Source organism: Chinchilla lanigera, unplaced genomic scaffold, assembly GCF_000276665.1.
Source record: "Chinchilla lanigera isolate Chin_1 unplaced genomic scaffold, ChiLan1.0 scaffold00154, whole genome shotgun sequence".
Taxonomy (NCBI): Eukaryota; Metazoa; Chordata; class Mammalia; order Rodentia; family Chinchillidae; genus Chinchilla; species Chinchilla lanigera.
Genome location: NW_004955555.1, coordinates 486259 through 501544, shown reverse-complemented (window position 1 = coordinate 501544; position 15286 = coordinate 486259). Strand labels below are relative to the sequence as shown.

General features: G+C 46.7%; 1 protein-coding gene and 1 long non-coding RNA gene across 2 annotated transcripts in view; one reads left to right on the top strand and one right to left on the bottom strand.

Annotated features, from left to right (window-relative positions):
• Window positions 1–6108, bottom strand: part of Cxcl17 (chemokine (C-X-C motif) ligand 17) — a 14352-nt gene extending 8244 nt beyond the window's left edge. Inside the window, exon 1 of the mRNA XM_005412354.2 lies at window positions 5815–6108. Within this exon, the coding sequence (XP_005412411.1) occupies window positions 5815–5893 (79 nt within the window). The 5' untranslated portion in view covers window positions 5894–6108. The remainder of the gene's footprint in view (window positions 1–5814) is intronic.
• Window positions 1–15286, top strand: part of LOC102020492 — a 25369-nt gene that overhangs the window by 2498 nt on the left and 7585 nt on the right. Inside the window, exon 2 of the long non-coding RNA XR_001232300.1 lies at window positions 289–340. This is a non-coding gene — a long non-coding RNA (uncharacterized LOC102020492). The remainder of the gene's footprint in view (window positions 1–288; window positions 341–15286) is intronic.

The following is a 15286-nucleotide window of genomic DNA, read 5'->3' as shown; positions in this document are numbered from 1 at the left end:
GGGGACATCTAGACACAAGCCATAACAATTGCATAGTACTTCCAATAAGTATGTTCTGAATTACTTAACTGTTTGCCTGTTGCTAAATATTTGGACTGTCTTATTTTTAGCTGTTGATAAAGTTCTTTGGTATGTAGCTATCTTCCAAATTTTTTGTAGAATTTTCTTGGAAAAACAGAATTCCTGGCCAAAAGTTAAGAACAGTTTTTATGCGTATTGATATTATTATCAAATTGTTTTCAAACGGGCACTCTTCATTGATTAAATTACTGTCTCCTTTATTTTCAGACGAGGAAACTGAGCCGCAGAGAGAGCAAATGAAATGCCCAAGTTCACCAAGGTAATGGTGCCATATCTAGGAATAGAACCCAAATCCAAGATCCTTAGTCTCTCATTCTTTCTGTAACCCTACCTGATGCCCCCGCCCCATTTAATTGGTGGAAACGAAAATGTAGCTTCAGGTTACTGTAGTGCTGTCTTCCAGACTTCAGACTTTTGTGGACCGCCTGTGACTGTTACTACAGCTTCTGCAAGTGCTGATGTTATTTACTTCATGCTTTAAGTTTATTTTGCAAAGCAGCCTCTTCCTATGTGATATTATCTGTGAAATTACAGGTCTGATGTATGCTTAGGTTTTTTTCTGACATGTAAGAAAATAAACCTAACTATTAAAGTGAAACATGTAAATTTATCTTCCATCTAAAAGTGCCTTTGGGAACCACCCATACAGTGGAAGAAACATGGACTTTGTATCTAGGTAGATCTGGGGTTAACTGCTGGGCCTGTCACCTAATTATATAGTCTTAGGGAAGTCACTTAGTGTCCTCAGTTCTTGGTTCCCTGATTTATTTGTTTTGAGACAGGATCTTGCAAGGTACTCGAAACTGGCCCTGAACTCATGATGTAGCCCAGGCTGGTCTCAAGCCCACCGCCATCTTGCCTTACCCTTGTGCTGGGATTGCAGGCATGCGCCATCACACCTGGATTTCCCTGATTGTAAAATGAGGATAGTAATAGCTATCTTGCAGAGTTGTGAGGAGTAAATACAATACTTTCAGTGCCTGGTGCCCAGACAGCTATTAGGTACACATTGGTTATTACCGGCTATTACCGTGGATGTCTAGTTATTTTCCAAAGACTGTATCTGTGCTAGAGTATGGGCTTGTGGTTTTTATGCTGACAGAATATATATTGTACCTGTTAGGATTTCCAGTACATCTATATTATTTTGACTTCCCAGTTCTACCACATATTTGCTTTGTGAGTTTTTTTTTTTTTTTTTTTTTTTTTTTTCCAGTACCAGGAATCGAACTCACGACCTTGCGCTTGCCAGGCAGGTGCTTTGCCGCTGAGCTAAATCCCCAGCCCCTGCTTTGTGAGTTTGGATAATTTGCTTAACTTCTCAATTCTCTAATTTATCTCCTGGTAGTTTTTGAAGTATGGCTAATAGTCCAGGCGTGTGTGTGTGTTATTTTCTAGCTCTGTTCCACTAGGGGGCCTAGAAGCGATGGTACCTACGGTGCTAGCAAAGGGCACACTTGGCACCTGTGGTTTGTAAATAGCATTCTCCACCCGAGGAACTAGGGCTCCCTGGAGAAATGACTGGTACCAGGACTGGGGCAGCAAAGCACAAGCTGAAGCTGGAACATCTTTTAGTGCCAGAAAATAAAGAACTGCTCAAAAAATGATGAAGATACTGAAAGGTCACAGAAGTCAACTTGAAGGAGTTCCCAGTGGCCAATTTGGGGACAATATGAGCAACATAATAAATAATGATAGTAATGGATTATAGCTCATACACACACATGAGTGTGATATAGATAATTGAATAAACAATGAAAAGAGGAAGAAGAGCTCTTTTAATTATAAAATTCCAGTTAATCAGTGTAGAAAGAATGATGGAAATAGAAACACCAGTAATCCGCAAATGCCATAGTAACAACTGTTGTTAGCAAGAGTCACTAATAAATTCTAAAACTTAATGGGTAGCTGGGCATGTGGCACACTCCTGTAATCACAGAACTCGAGAGGCTGGGGCAGGAGGATTGCTGTGAGTTCAAGGCCAGCCTGGGCTACATAGTTAGACTTTGTCTCAAAAAAATTAAAAAAAAAAAAGAAACATTAATGGGTAAAAGTATAAGCAGAATATTCTTTTTCTTTAATTTTAATTTTTAATATTTTATTTTTTTGGTTTTTCTCCAGTACCGGGGACCGAACTCACGACCTTGCACTTGCCAGGCAGGCGCTTTGCCGCTGAGCTAAATCCCCAACCCCTCTTTTTTTAATTTTGTCTTTTTTGGTACTGGGAATCGAACTCAGGACCTTGAGCTTGGCAGGCAGGCGCTTGTGCTGCTGAGCTATATTCCCAGCCCCAAAGCAGAATATTTGCATAATATTAAGGTATCTCTCCTTGACTGCGTGTGATGGTACATAATCCCAGCACTTGGGAGGCTGAGGTAGGAGGATTGCTGCGAGTTTGAGACCAGCCTGGGCTCCATACTGAGTTTAAGGTCAGCCTGAACCAAGGCCAGCAAGACCCTGTCTCAAAAAACAAAAAACAATACAATACAACAACAACTCCCCCAACCGCCCAGTGAACAAAGAAACAAGCACAAACAAATGAGGTATCTCTCCACAGATACTTGACAGTTACAAGGAGAAGAATACAGTTGTAACTTCACAGACACCAGTGTAACCGGTTAACATCACCAGTAACCAACTAGCAATGTCCTGGGCCTCCTGTCCCCCTGAAGACTTATCCCTCTGTGGTACTCGTGCCCAAAATTCATAACCTGAAATTAATCAGGAGAAAATACTGGACAAACTCAAATTGAGGACATGCTACAAATATTTTCGTAGTATTTTCCTTTTTAAAAGTCAAGGTCATAGGGCTGGGGATTTAGCTCAGCGGCACAGTGCCTGCCTGGCAAGTGCAAGGTCGTGAGTTCATTTCCTGGTACTGGAAAAAAAAAAAACACGAAACAAACAAACAAAAAAATATCAAGGTCATAAACAAATCCAGGTCATGGAAGATGAGGAAAGACTGAGAAACTGCCCCAGATTGGAGGGGACTAAGGAAACAGGGAAGTTTTATTTAGTGTGGGAGCCTGGGTTGTGCTATGGAGTAGAAAAAGGACATTATTTGGTGTTTTTTTTTGGTACCGGGAATCGAACTCAGGACCTCGCACTTGCCAGGCAGGTGCTATGCCGCTGAGCTATATCCCTGGCCCAAAGAGGGACATTATTTGAATGATTAACAAAATTTGAATGTTTGTGAATTAGTTACCCTTAGCACACCGATGCCAATGTCCTGGTTTTGATAAGCTTGTTATGGTTATGTAAGATTATTTGAAACAAACCAGATGAACAATGTATTGGAACTCTGACTATTTTTGCAACATTTTTGAAAGCATACAATGTAAAAAGTTAAAAATATAAAAATGTATTAGATTTCTGTGAGGACAAAATGGGATGATGGTGCATGTGTGGAGCACTTAGAACAAGGCCTGAGACATAAGAGTTCTTCACACATGTCAGCTGTTATTAATAGAAATTTTATAATGAAGTGATATTACAAATAGTGAATAACCTGTTATTGTAAGTGATTTATTTCCTAATATTCTCACCTGTTTCTTTTTGACCCCTTCCCCTGTGAAAAGAACACTTTATTGTGCCCAGATGTGGTTATTTCTAGAGATAAAGTAAGCTCAGATTTTATTTTGAGAATTGCTTAGTGGGGGGTGTCGTTTCCTCTGGTCACTCACCGGCTCAAATTTAGGCTCCGAAGCAAGTCTTGATTTCCACCGCTGCCCTTTCCGGGGCGTTTGTGATAGCGCCACCTGGTGGCAGGGCTGCTATCCCCCAACTCATCATCCTTGTGCTTTAGGAGCTGCTTTACAAACTGCACTCTGCTCGTTTATTGAGCACCTTCTAGAGGCACGTTATAGATCATCTCATCTTCACAAGTCTATGTGATAAATTAATATTTTATTCATGTTTAAGGTGATAAAACTGAGGTTCAAAAAAGTGATCTGTCCAGGTTTCCAAAGCGAGAGTAGAGAGTCAGGGTTTGGATCTAGATCCCCTAACTTAAAGCTGAATCTAAAAGTGCAGCTAAATTTGAGAACTATTGTTATACAGCAGTGATACTTGACTAGGGGTCTGCCCCTGTGCCTCATTTGGCAATGTCTGGAGATATTTTTAGCTTTCTTAAGGGATAGGGTGTGTGTGTGTGTGTGTGTGTGTGTGTGTAGCTTTCTTCAGGGCTACTGGCGTCTAATGGATAGAGGTTGTCTGGCTGCTGGCGAGCATCTTACGTGCACAGAACAGCAGAACTGTTCAACCCCAAATGTCAACAGAGCGGCTATCGAACCCTGGTGGAGAGTGTTAAAAGGGCAAAATTTTGAACGTAGTAACGCCAGGACTTAGCTAATATTTACCGAGTAGTGTGCTGGGTAGCGTGCAGGCTCTAGAAGCTATACACCAGTTTGTGCCACCAAGGAGGTCCCAGTGTGGAAGGGCCGGGGTTGGAGGCCCGAGAGGCACACACACACTTTCAGCCTGAGACAACAAACAGCAAATGCAAACGGAGAATCAAGCGTGGGCTGAGAGGCGGGAGCCCGTTTCTGGCTGTGGCAGGAACCAAGGGAGGCTGTGGGTGAGGAGCTGGTTTTTGAGCTGAATGTGTGAGCGAAGCTGAGCTGGTGGGAAAACACCAGAACCTGTTTAGGGGACCGCATGCACAGTCGACAGCATAGAGTATTGCTTAGGGAGTGCGGGGTGCGGGGGGGGAACTGGAAGAGCAGGAGGGGGCTTGAGCATTGCGTCTAGGCTGAGGACTATAGCGCCGGCGTCTGTCACAGCGTGGGAAAGTTTCCCCTCCCGCAGCGGTGGGCTAGGTCCTAGGGCTGTGGGACTCAGAAGCTTCTAAAAAGGAGGCGAAGTTTCAAATTAGGATGGAATAGGGTGGAACTTTTACTGATTTTAGGACCAAGTTGATGCTTTGTGTGTAACAAGCTATTTCACCTCAAAGTAGCCCTTGGGGAGATGGTGCTCCCGAACAGAAATATATACACGGGAGGGGGTGATCTCTCTTCCGAGCAGTTGTTTTGTGAAGATCTGGGCCACTTTGGCTGTGGTGCAAACCGGAGCAAATTTGGAACCACAAACCAAGGCTGTTAGCACAGAGGTTGGTATGGCTAAAGCATCCAGAGTGGTATGGGCTAGTGACAGGACTTTTCCTGTCTGTTATTATATTACCATTGAATAGCATTAGAAACTGCTGGGGGCCTGTGTGTTAAGCTATAAAGCAGGTGGCCTAGGGGAAATTCACTACTATTCTGGAAAGGGGGCTGGGGAGAAGGTATGAGAGCACACCCTGGTCAACCTAGTGTGTGAGTGTGTGTGTGTGTGTGTGTGTGTGTGTACACACATGAGGTATATATTTTGCCAGTTATAGTTACAGACCCTTTCTCATACAATATCTCTTGTAACTCTTACAGCACTCCAGTGTGTGTACTATTTCCTCCTCAAACCAGCGCTGAGAAAGACTGTCTTGCTCCAAATCTTTATAGCTCAAGGGGCTACACTTTAATGCATGTGTAGCCTGTTTTGCCCCATTTTTTACCCCTTTCCTCCCTCATAGAAAAATGAATCTTGCCGGGCACGGTGGTGCACGCCTGTAATCCCAGCACTTGGGAGGCTGAGGCAGGAGGATCGTTGTGAGTTTGAGGCCAGCCTGAACTGCACAGCGAGACCCTGTCTCAAAAAGGCAAAAAAGAAAGAAAGAAAAATGAATCTTTTTTTTTTTTTTACCTGAATTTGGGCTGCTGGAGGCCGTGGACATCAGCGTTAGTGGCAGCAGCAGGAGGAGGAAGGCGATGGTGACCTTCATGGCGGTTGCCGGTGCTGCCGTGAGTTGCTGGAAGGCTCCTGCTTTCGAGGGATGACTTGGACGTGGTAGTTGGCTTGGGGGTCTGTGCTTTAACCCTGGCTCCGTGTTCTCCTTAGAGGGCGAGAACAGGTAAGATGACGCTGACCGTGTTGTTAGGTAACAGACTGGACCAGGTGCTTTACCGGAATCTGGGAGGTGGAACTGATCAAACAAAAGAAATGCAGTGCTCTTAAGAACCTGAAAAATGACTGATAACTTGGCAGAGGCTCTTGCTCCCTCCCGTCCTCCTCCTCCTCCTCCCCTCTTCACCCCACGATGTGTAATGATTTCTCCCTCAAGACTTTTTTCTACTTTGAGCTTCCTTGTTCCTTCCAGCGACTGCTGCTACAAGGAAGTGGCTGGCCATGGAGGGCTGGCAGAAGAGAGAGCGACTTGTCTGTTCCCCTCTGTCCTTTCCACGCCCGCCCTTGGCAAGGGCTGGCAACAGTAATGCTGCCGCTCAGAAAGCGGCCCTGGCGTCAGCCTGGGTAAGGGTTCTACCAATTCTGCAGCCCTGTAAGGTGGATGCGGGGCAGGATGAAGGAAGGGCGGGTCTCCCTTGTTCAGAGCACTGCTCCCGGGCCAGTGGAAAAACCACACCTCCTCCTTGCTTGTTGAGAAAATAGTGATGGCTTTAAAGTGTGTTTGCCCAGGCAGCTGGGCCTTCTGGCTCCAGACTTTGGTTGGGAACATCCGTAGGCAGAAGAAGAAAAGGAATAGTGCTTCAGTAAATACTAAGGGTTAATGTGTCAGTCCGCCTCCCATCTCTGCAGCAAAACACCTGAGATTAACAGCTCATAAGAGGAGCGTTTTATTTTGGCTGGTGGTTTTGGTCCATGGTGAGCTGGTCCCTGCTGCTTTTGGGCCTGCGGTGCAGCAGGGCATCATGGTGGGTGCACATGACAGAGGGACCTGTTTGTCTCCTGGGAGCCAGGAAGCAGAGACAGGAAGGGGCTGGGATTTCAATACCCTCTCAAAGGGCACACTTCTAATGACCTAACTTCCTGTCAGTAGGTTCCATCTCCCGAAGGTTCAGGAGACTTTTGGTGGCGTTCAAAATCCCAGCAACAGTTATGGGACGTGAGCACTTACGAGCCTGGTTTCTACCCCCAGAGACTTTAGGAGTATGCCAAAGAAAGAGCGGCTGAGTTTGAACGCCAGGTGACGTTGCAAAGGCCGAAGGGATGGTTATGAAAGTAGCCCTTCCTGGGGGGCTGGGGATTTAGCTCAGTGGCAAAAGCGCCTGCCTGGCAAGCGCAAGGTCATGAGTTCGGTTCCCGGTACCGGAGAAAAACCAAAAAAAAAAAAAAAAGGTAGCCCTTCCTGGAAGCCTCCGAGCAGGCCATGGGAAAAAGTGGTGTGACTTTGTTTCCCTCCTGGTAGGGAAAAGACCAGGCCCTGCTCAAGCCCTCTGCAAACTTTGGTAGGTTACTTCCTACCCTCTCAGTTTCCAAGCTATCCGGGCCCGCTGCCACATCGGAGAATTGTGCCAGGAGGTGGAAACTGTTCTCACGTTGAAGTTTTAGGCTCGGTCTGGGTTTGGTCTGGTACAAACCACTGATGTGGCTTCTTTCCGGAAAATTCTTAAAATGCTCTCTATTGTCACCATGCTTAAACCTAACCAGGGAGCTGGCCTTCGCCGCATAAACCCTACAGATAGAAGTGGAGCCCCACTGCGAGGTAGCAGAAGGTCGCTGAGGACTGAGAGAGGCTCTGGGGGAGCTGGTGGTTGAGCTCCGTCTCCCAGGTGGCATAGAATTTGGCAGAGCAAAAGGCAGTCCAGAGGGGTGTGTCGTAAGCCAGAACTAATGGGATATTTGCGGGCAGGGCCTGTTGATTGTTGAGTTTTATACTCAGGACAAATGTAGGGTCTGGTACTATGGAGTCCTCTACAAATACTTATTGAACTGAGTGATAGCTTTTGTGTGCGTGTGTGCGTGTGTGTGTGTGCGTGCGCGCGCGTGTGCATGTGTATGGGTATCAGGCATCAAACTCAGGACCTTGTGCTTGCCAGGCAGACGCATGTGCCGCTGAGCTACATCCCCGGCCCTGAGTGATAGTTTTGTAACCCCATAACTAGCCCTATATGGCGGACAGTGTGTGGAAGTACAACTCACTAGAAGAGGGAATCCTTATGGGTAGGTGGCTGTGTGTACACAGGGAGCCGGGTGGGGAGGCTTTGCTTTCCTCATCAAGGTGTCTGTTGGTCCCTGCTGGGCATTCCCGCTGGGCACCCTCAGTCTGTGGACCTCTGCTCCCCTAGGGAACTGGCCGGAAGTTTTTTTCTGCTCTGGTTTTCCCCTCTGTGGAGTTGGGTGGGGTTGTATCACAGGACAGGGCTCTGGGTCTTTTAGGTTCATTGATATACAACACCCTTAAGACAAATGGACTTTTCTTTGGTTAATATTGACAACTTCTCTTAGCCCATGTCGGAAACATTATTTGTGTCAAGAGTCTCTCAGACTTGCAAAAGGCCTCCCCCAGAGAGAGTAAAGGGGACGTAGGGAGAAAGCACCGCTCTCCTGTGGTTATTTGCTCTCCCTACTCTACAGTGTTCTTGGCAGACATTCAGAAATATTTGCTAATCCTTCCATGCCTCGGGTTGCTCTACTAGCAGTCATTTCTTCACACACAAACTCGCTAAACACTGGATTGCCCAATGTGTGCCCAGTATTTGCTGGGTGGTGGATGCCACAAAGAATAAGGCGTGGCGCTGCCTCGGAGGAGGCCTTGCGCTTGTCCCCCTTTGCGGAAGTGGAGTCAGAGTTCCGGGAGGGAGTATGATTAGGTCTGTGCCATTGGTCAGTGAGCCTCAAAGTCCCAGGCGTAAGACACACGTTTCTTGCTAGGTTTTCTGTCTGTGTGAAGCTGTCTGGCTGCTGTGCATGCAAATTGCCAAGGCCTGGGAGGGGAGAAAGGGAGCACATTCAAACGAAGTGGGAGCCCAGAGCCGCCATGATTAGCCAGAAGGAAATGCCCAGTCTGGCCGTGACTGCCAAGAGGACCTTCTGGGACATTTACATTCTCTTGTGTCATTTTGAGCTTGGTATGAGGACCACTGATCCAAGGGAACCAAGAGTGGAAGATTTTTCACAGGTGATTCATGAGATGCCCCTCCCTGCCACAAAGTCAGTGTTGACATCTATCACAGTATTTTCTCACTCAGATATAGTGGTGTAGCTTTTTTTTTTTTAAGACTGGGTCTGCTACGTAATTCAGGCTGTCCTTGAACTTGTGGCAATCCTCCTGCCTCTGCCTCTCAAGTGCTGAGATTACAGGCATGCACCACCATGCCCAGATAGTGGTGTGACTTTGAACTGGGTTTCCTCCAAACCCTGCAGCTGTGTGTGTGTGAGTTCCTGTTCATCTCTGTTGCTCTAGTGTATAAAGTTCATAACATATTAATTATTCCTTTTTTCTTCCTTTCTTTTTTTCTTTGGACAAGGTCTTCCAGCGTAGCCTAGGCTGGTCTAGAGTTCATGATCCTCCTGCCTCAATGTCCCTAGAGCTGAGATTACAGGTGTGTGCCTGACTCTGATAAATATTTCTTAAAAAATAAGGTTAAAGAAACCAACCATACCCCTCCATCAGTACAGGATGATTGAGCAACAGTGCGGCAGGCAAAAGCAGTATCCCCAGATCAGCCGATGAGGTATTCAGCTTTCTGGACAGGGGCATAGGGCCAGCGCGGGGAGACGGGTGGTCCTGTGGCTCTGGGGCTCGTTTGCAACACTCCTCGAAATCCGAGTTTCCCGGGGGATTGCTGCACTTCACGTGCAGGAAAGTGACAGGGGAATGCGTGGGCTTCAGATTCTATCATTTGGAAGATGCGTGCGGGAAGACCAATGGGAGTGCACGGTGGGGATTACGAGCTTTTGAAAATTGTATAAAAAGCCGTCACAGTGATTTCTGCTGTTACAAGGGCAGGGTTTGGCGTGGATCTCGGGTTTTCCACTAATAATACGTTTGTTAGCGGGCAGTATAAAAATCCCGTTGGAACGTAACACTGCGCTATGACGCATGCTGAGCTGTCACTGTGCACGCTGCGCTTCTATTGTCCCATGTGCCTGCCGCTTGGACTTACCCCTCTTCCCGCTCCTTTACTGAGAAGCGAAAAGGTTACATGCATTTACTGATCATGGTCGCAAGGTGGCAGCACTGCTTCGCTGGTGGTGCTTAAGAACTGCGCGGTCCCCGGCAGTTACAGGTGGTGTAGGCGGGTCTGTGCCTGAGGCTTCACGCTCCTGCCTACCCTCCCCGTCCTTTACGGGCGAGAACTGGAACGGTCAAGCGCATTTACGGATCATGGCCACAAGGTGGCAGCACGGCCTCACCGGTGTTTCCTAAGAACTCTTGCGCAAGTCTGGGGCAGGCTGTGGGCACAAGCCTAGGCGAACAGATACATCTTTCTTCTTCTTCTTTTTCTCCTACGGAGCGACAGAGCTTCAGGGAATGTGCAATAAGCTCATTTTAGAACTGGAGGACACTTTGGAGAGGTGCTTCCCAAACTTCAATGTACTTGCGCCCCTTGCAAAGGATCTTGTTAAAGTACAGAGTGTAATTTTCCCGATGGAGCATAAGCTTCTGTTTTTCTGTTTTCTTGTGTCTCTTGTTTGTTTATTTGTTTAAGAGACGGGGTCCCACTATGTTGTCCAGGCTGCCTCCCAACTCCTGGGCTCAACTGATCTTCCTGCCACGGATCTGAAGTAGCCGCGACTGCAGACGCGCAGCTCTGTGGCCCGGGGCTGAGCGTCTGTGTTGCTGCGGGGCGGTGGACCACACCGTGGAGCAGCGGAGTTGTAGAGGGCACTTAGAGATTCGTTCTCGCTGCACCTGACTTACGGCCGAACCGTATCTCCGGACGTTTGCGTGTAAGCCCAGGGTGTCCGCTTCTTAGTCCGATCTTCGCCCCGCTGCATCCTGTGACCCTGTTTCCTTGGTCCACGGAGAGCTCGCGACTCCCGTTTTCACCATCCGCGGGGGTCTTGGTCAAGGTGTCATGTGGTTCCGCCCTGAGGTTCCTCAAAGCGTTCCGCGGCTCTTTTGTAATCCCCCAAATCAAGCTCCGATGTCTCTGTCTAGTTTTCGTGGCCCTACAACATACGGTCCCGCTTTAGCAAGCTTACCCAACCTCCTCGTTTTCTCTCTTCACAGCGGCTGCCCCGTGCCTTCCTGGTCCGCTGGGCTCAGGCCTCCCTCCGCGGTGGCGGCAGTGGAATGGGCCCTTCAGCTAGACACGTGGGGTTTTAATTCCAGATCCAGCACCGACCTTGGAAAATTACTTCACCTGTTTGGGTTTTTGTTGTTGTTGTTGTTTGGCTTGTTTGAGAAGAAGTTTATTTAAACAAGACATTTGACTTAAAGGGAAAACTATCTACGGTTTTATGTTTTTTTGATGAGCAACTTAGTCCTACTTAAAAATAGATTGCCCTACCAAAAGGTTATAAAGTTGTCCTTGGTTTTACAATGATAAATGCAAAATATTAAAATTTTCCAGTGAAACAAGGTACATACGGATTCTTACGGGCTTTTTTGTTAAAGGAGTGAGAGTGAAAGAACTTACTGAAGTGCAGCAATAGAGGCTTGCCGCTGAGAGAGAAAGGGGACTGTTGTCACAGAACCAGCAGGGCCCTATCCCCTCTCCCTTTGATGTCAGTGAAAACGTATTTTTAGCCATTTAGTTAAAAAATGCAGTGTGTAGCCAGGCGTGGTGGCACACGTCTGTAATCCCAGCACTCGGGAGGCTGAGGCAGGAGGACTGCTGCAAGTTTGAGGCCAACCTGGGCTACAAAGTGAGCTCAAGGCCAGCCTGAACTGCATAGTGAGACACTGTCTCAAAAAGACCAAAAAATAAATGAATAAAAAAAAGCAGTATGCTTTTGCACATATGCCAGATACTTTATACACAATAAAAGAATGGGGAAGAGAAAAATAAAGTAGTAGTCAAGATGTATTGCAATCAAACTTTGTTTATTTATTTAGAGGGGGGTCTCACTATGTAGTCTAGGCTGGTCTTGAACTTGTAGTGATCCTCCTGCCTCAGCCTCCTGAGTGTTGGGATTACAGGTGTGCGCCACTATGCCCAGCCAAACTTTGGTTTTCTAACTGAGAGTGTATTCTTGGTCTGTAAGAACAGAGTTCTGGAGTAAAGTTGTTTCAGGTTCCCTTATCAGGAGACACCTGTCTGCTGCTGGAATGCAGCAACTGTATCTTTGTCTCTCCCTTTGCCAGCTGTGTGACTGTTTTCAGGGACTGGCTGAATTAATGGATTGATTCAGTCAAATCAGAATCTGACCTCCCTCGGTCACAAACCCTGTGGTTCACATTAGGTTTCCTTTGGTTTACTAAGCGGCATCTGACTTTTAACCTTATACAGCACCGCAGAGCCACCTGTGCATGCCACCGTCAAATTAATATGAACCTTGTCCTGAACCTTGTCCTTAGCCTTGACCCCTTCCTTGGGTTTTCCCTTGGCCCTACCTGGGGGCTAGTATCCTTCTCGGGAGTAACCCTGGCTGCTGGCTGAGACTAGGAAATGCAAGAATGCACAGACCCACTTTTATTCCTGGGGTCTCCTTCAAAACTAGCGTCCGCGTGGCGCCTGACGCCTGGTTAGCTCCCTGTGCACCTGTTTCTCCTCGTCTCTTTCCCTGTGGTTTAATCAGAGGCCTAACCTGAATCCTACCTCTTTCATGAAAGCTTTCCCAGCCACTCCTGCTCCGATGACCCTGTGATTCTCTGAGTTACTCCAGCCGTGTATTAGCATGTAATGCCGTGCCAGCGTTCCCCTGAGACCCCATAGAGATACGTAGTGATATTGGCTGCGTGCTCCTTGACGGGTAATGAAGTGAATGAAAATTTTTTTAGGACTTCGTGTCAGAGCTACCGTCTCTCTTCTCCACTTATTGCCTAGCAGCAGCTCCTCCTGCACTAGAGGAGCACGCTGCCGTCTGAATACCTTAGGGCTGGCTGTCATCCGGGGCCTCGCTCCCTCTGGGTTTTGGTTATACTGGTGTTTCCTTTTGCATGTTATCGTATGATCCCTCTGCCATCTGTTTTTTTATGGGGAAGTTGAGCGCAGTACCTCATTGCTTTAACATCTTCGGGACAGGAGATGTGTACACTTTCCTGTTTCACGAATTTACAACAGAGCCCTTGCCCTCTTACTTCAGAAGAGATAAAGGAAAAAAAAAAAAAACCCTCCACAAGATCATACGGAGAAGACAAGGATGTTTAAGGGTGGTCACCTTCCGCTGACCCAGATGCTGTGGATTGTTCCTTTGCCCTTACCCGGAAATGTGCGCGTTTGCATTTGCGGTCAGATATTTATATCAAGATTTATAATTCTTGTCAGGCAGTTAGGAGCTTGCGGCAGGCAAACATAGTAAACATAGTAAAATTACATGCTGTGTGCTTCCACTGCAGCAAAAGTTGCCTGAAGGCTGGAGAGAGAACGGACCAGGAAGCCTGGACACTTTCCTAAGCCTCGCCTTCCCTTTGTTAGATAGATGTCGGCTTCCCCATCATTTTCTCAGTCAGGGGATTTGGGGGCCTTCCCTCCCTCCTGCGGTGGACCTTTGGCATGGGCCAAAATCCACATTATTTATTTGTGGCTGGAACTGGATTTCTTTGAAAAGAAAAAATGAAACCCCCGAGGAACAGCTTCCTTGCTGATTTGCGGGATTCTAGTCTTCGTTGTTGGTTTCTAGTCCCGGATCCTGGTTAGAATCACTTGTGAGAAGCTCAACACCCACAGGGCAAGGATCTGATCTGATTGGTCTATGGGTTGGCCCAGGCATTGGTAGTTTAAAAACGCATCCAAGTAACAGTCACTTTGCAGGAGGAGCTTTGAATGCTCAAAATTAACATGACCAGCAACAAGAGGTCCTCCAAGGGCACAGACATCCTAGCTGGCGGGCTGGGAAGGCATAGCCTCACCTCGGTGGTATTCCTGCCAACAGGGTATATCTTGGTTTTTATCATGAGGAAATATTAGATAAATCCATTTTTTAAAGACCTCACTGAGAATGGAACCCAGGGCCTTCACACTGAGTTATATCCCCAGCCCTTTTGTATTTTTGGTTTTGAAGCAGGGTCTTGCTAAGTCACTGAGTTGCCCAAGAGGGTTTGAATTTGTAATCCTCCTGCCTCAGTTTCCCAGAGAGCTGGGGTTACAGGTGTGTGCCACCATGCCTGGACATTAAGCCCAGACTGAAGATCATTCTGCAAAACTGGCAAATGCTCTTCAAGAATGTTACGGTCATGTAAGCAAAACAAAACAAAACAAAACAAAAAATTCTGAGGGACCATCTCTGATTATAAAGACTAAGGGGTTGCGGTGTCAATCAGTAGTAGAGTGCTTGCCTAGCGCAGGTGAGGGTCTGGGTTTAATCCTCAGCACTGAGGAAAATAAAACAAAACATAAAAGACCTTAAAGGAGATAAAGGATTGTAAAACAACTAAATGTAGTGTGTGGGGCTAGGTTGGATCCTTGTTCAAAAAAGGGACATTGAAAAAAAAAAAAAGCCTTTTTTACATCCTCTTCCCTTCCTCGCCTTTCTACCCTGTGTGGTGGTGCATGCCTGTAATCCCAGAATTTAGGAGGCTGAGGCAGGAGGATTACTGCGAGTTTGAAGGCAGCCTGGGCTACCTAGTGAGTTCAAGGCCAGCCTAGAGTGTATAGTGAGACCTTGTCTCAGGAAAAAAAGAAAAATAAAAGGACACTAGCAGGAAGGTAGGTGGAATTTGAATAAAGTCTGTAGACTGATTTCTTGTACAGTATCAGTAATAAAGGACTGATTTTGATGATTGCGCTGTGGATATCAAAACCATTAATATTTGGGGAAATTGAGGAGTGTATGTGGCTTCTATTTTTGAAACACTTTCTTTTGGAGTATTTGGGTTTGAATACAGAGCCTTTGTACTGAGCTGTATCCCAAGACTATTTTTTTTTACAAGAATGTTCACAGAAGATTTATTATAATAGTCAAAATGTGAAAACAACCTGGATATCCACTGTCCGATAAATGGAGAAACAGCATGCAATGCATCGGGCTGGGGTGTGCTCAGCGGTGGAGCATTTGCCTGGCGTGCAGGAGGTCCTGTGTGCAAACCCCGCACCGCCGCACGCACACATGGAAGGAATATGGTTCCTCCTTCCCACAGAACATGGTTCAGCCACTAAAAGGGGTGAAGCGCTGACATATGCTGCAGTGTGAGTGTTTTTTTTAAATAAACTTTTAATTTTGGAATAATTTTAGATTCACAGAAGGGTTGCAAAGAGAGTGCAGAGAGTCCCCATATACCATAGTCTCACCTAGTCTAACCCAATCCTAACTTGCTGTTATTTTTTTT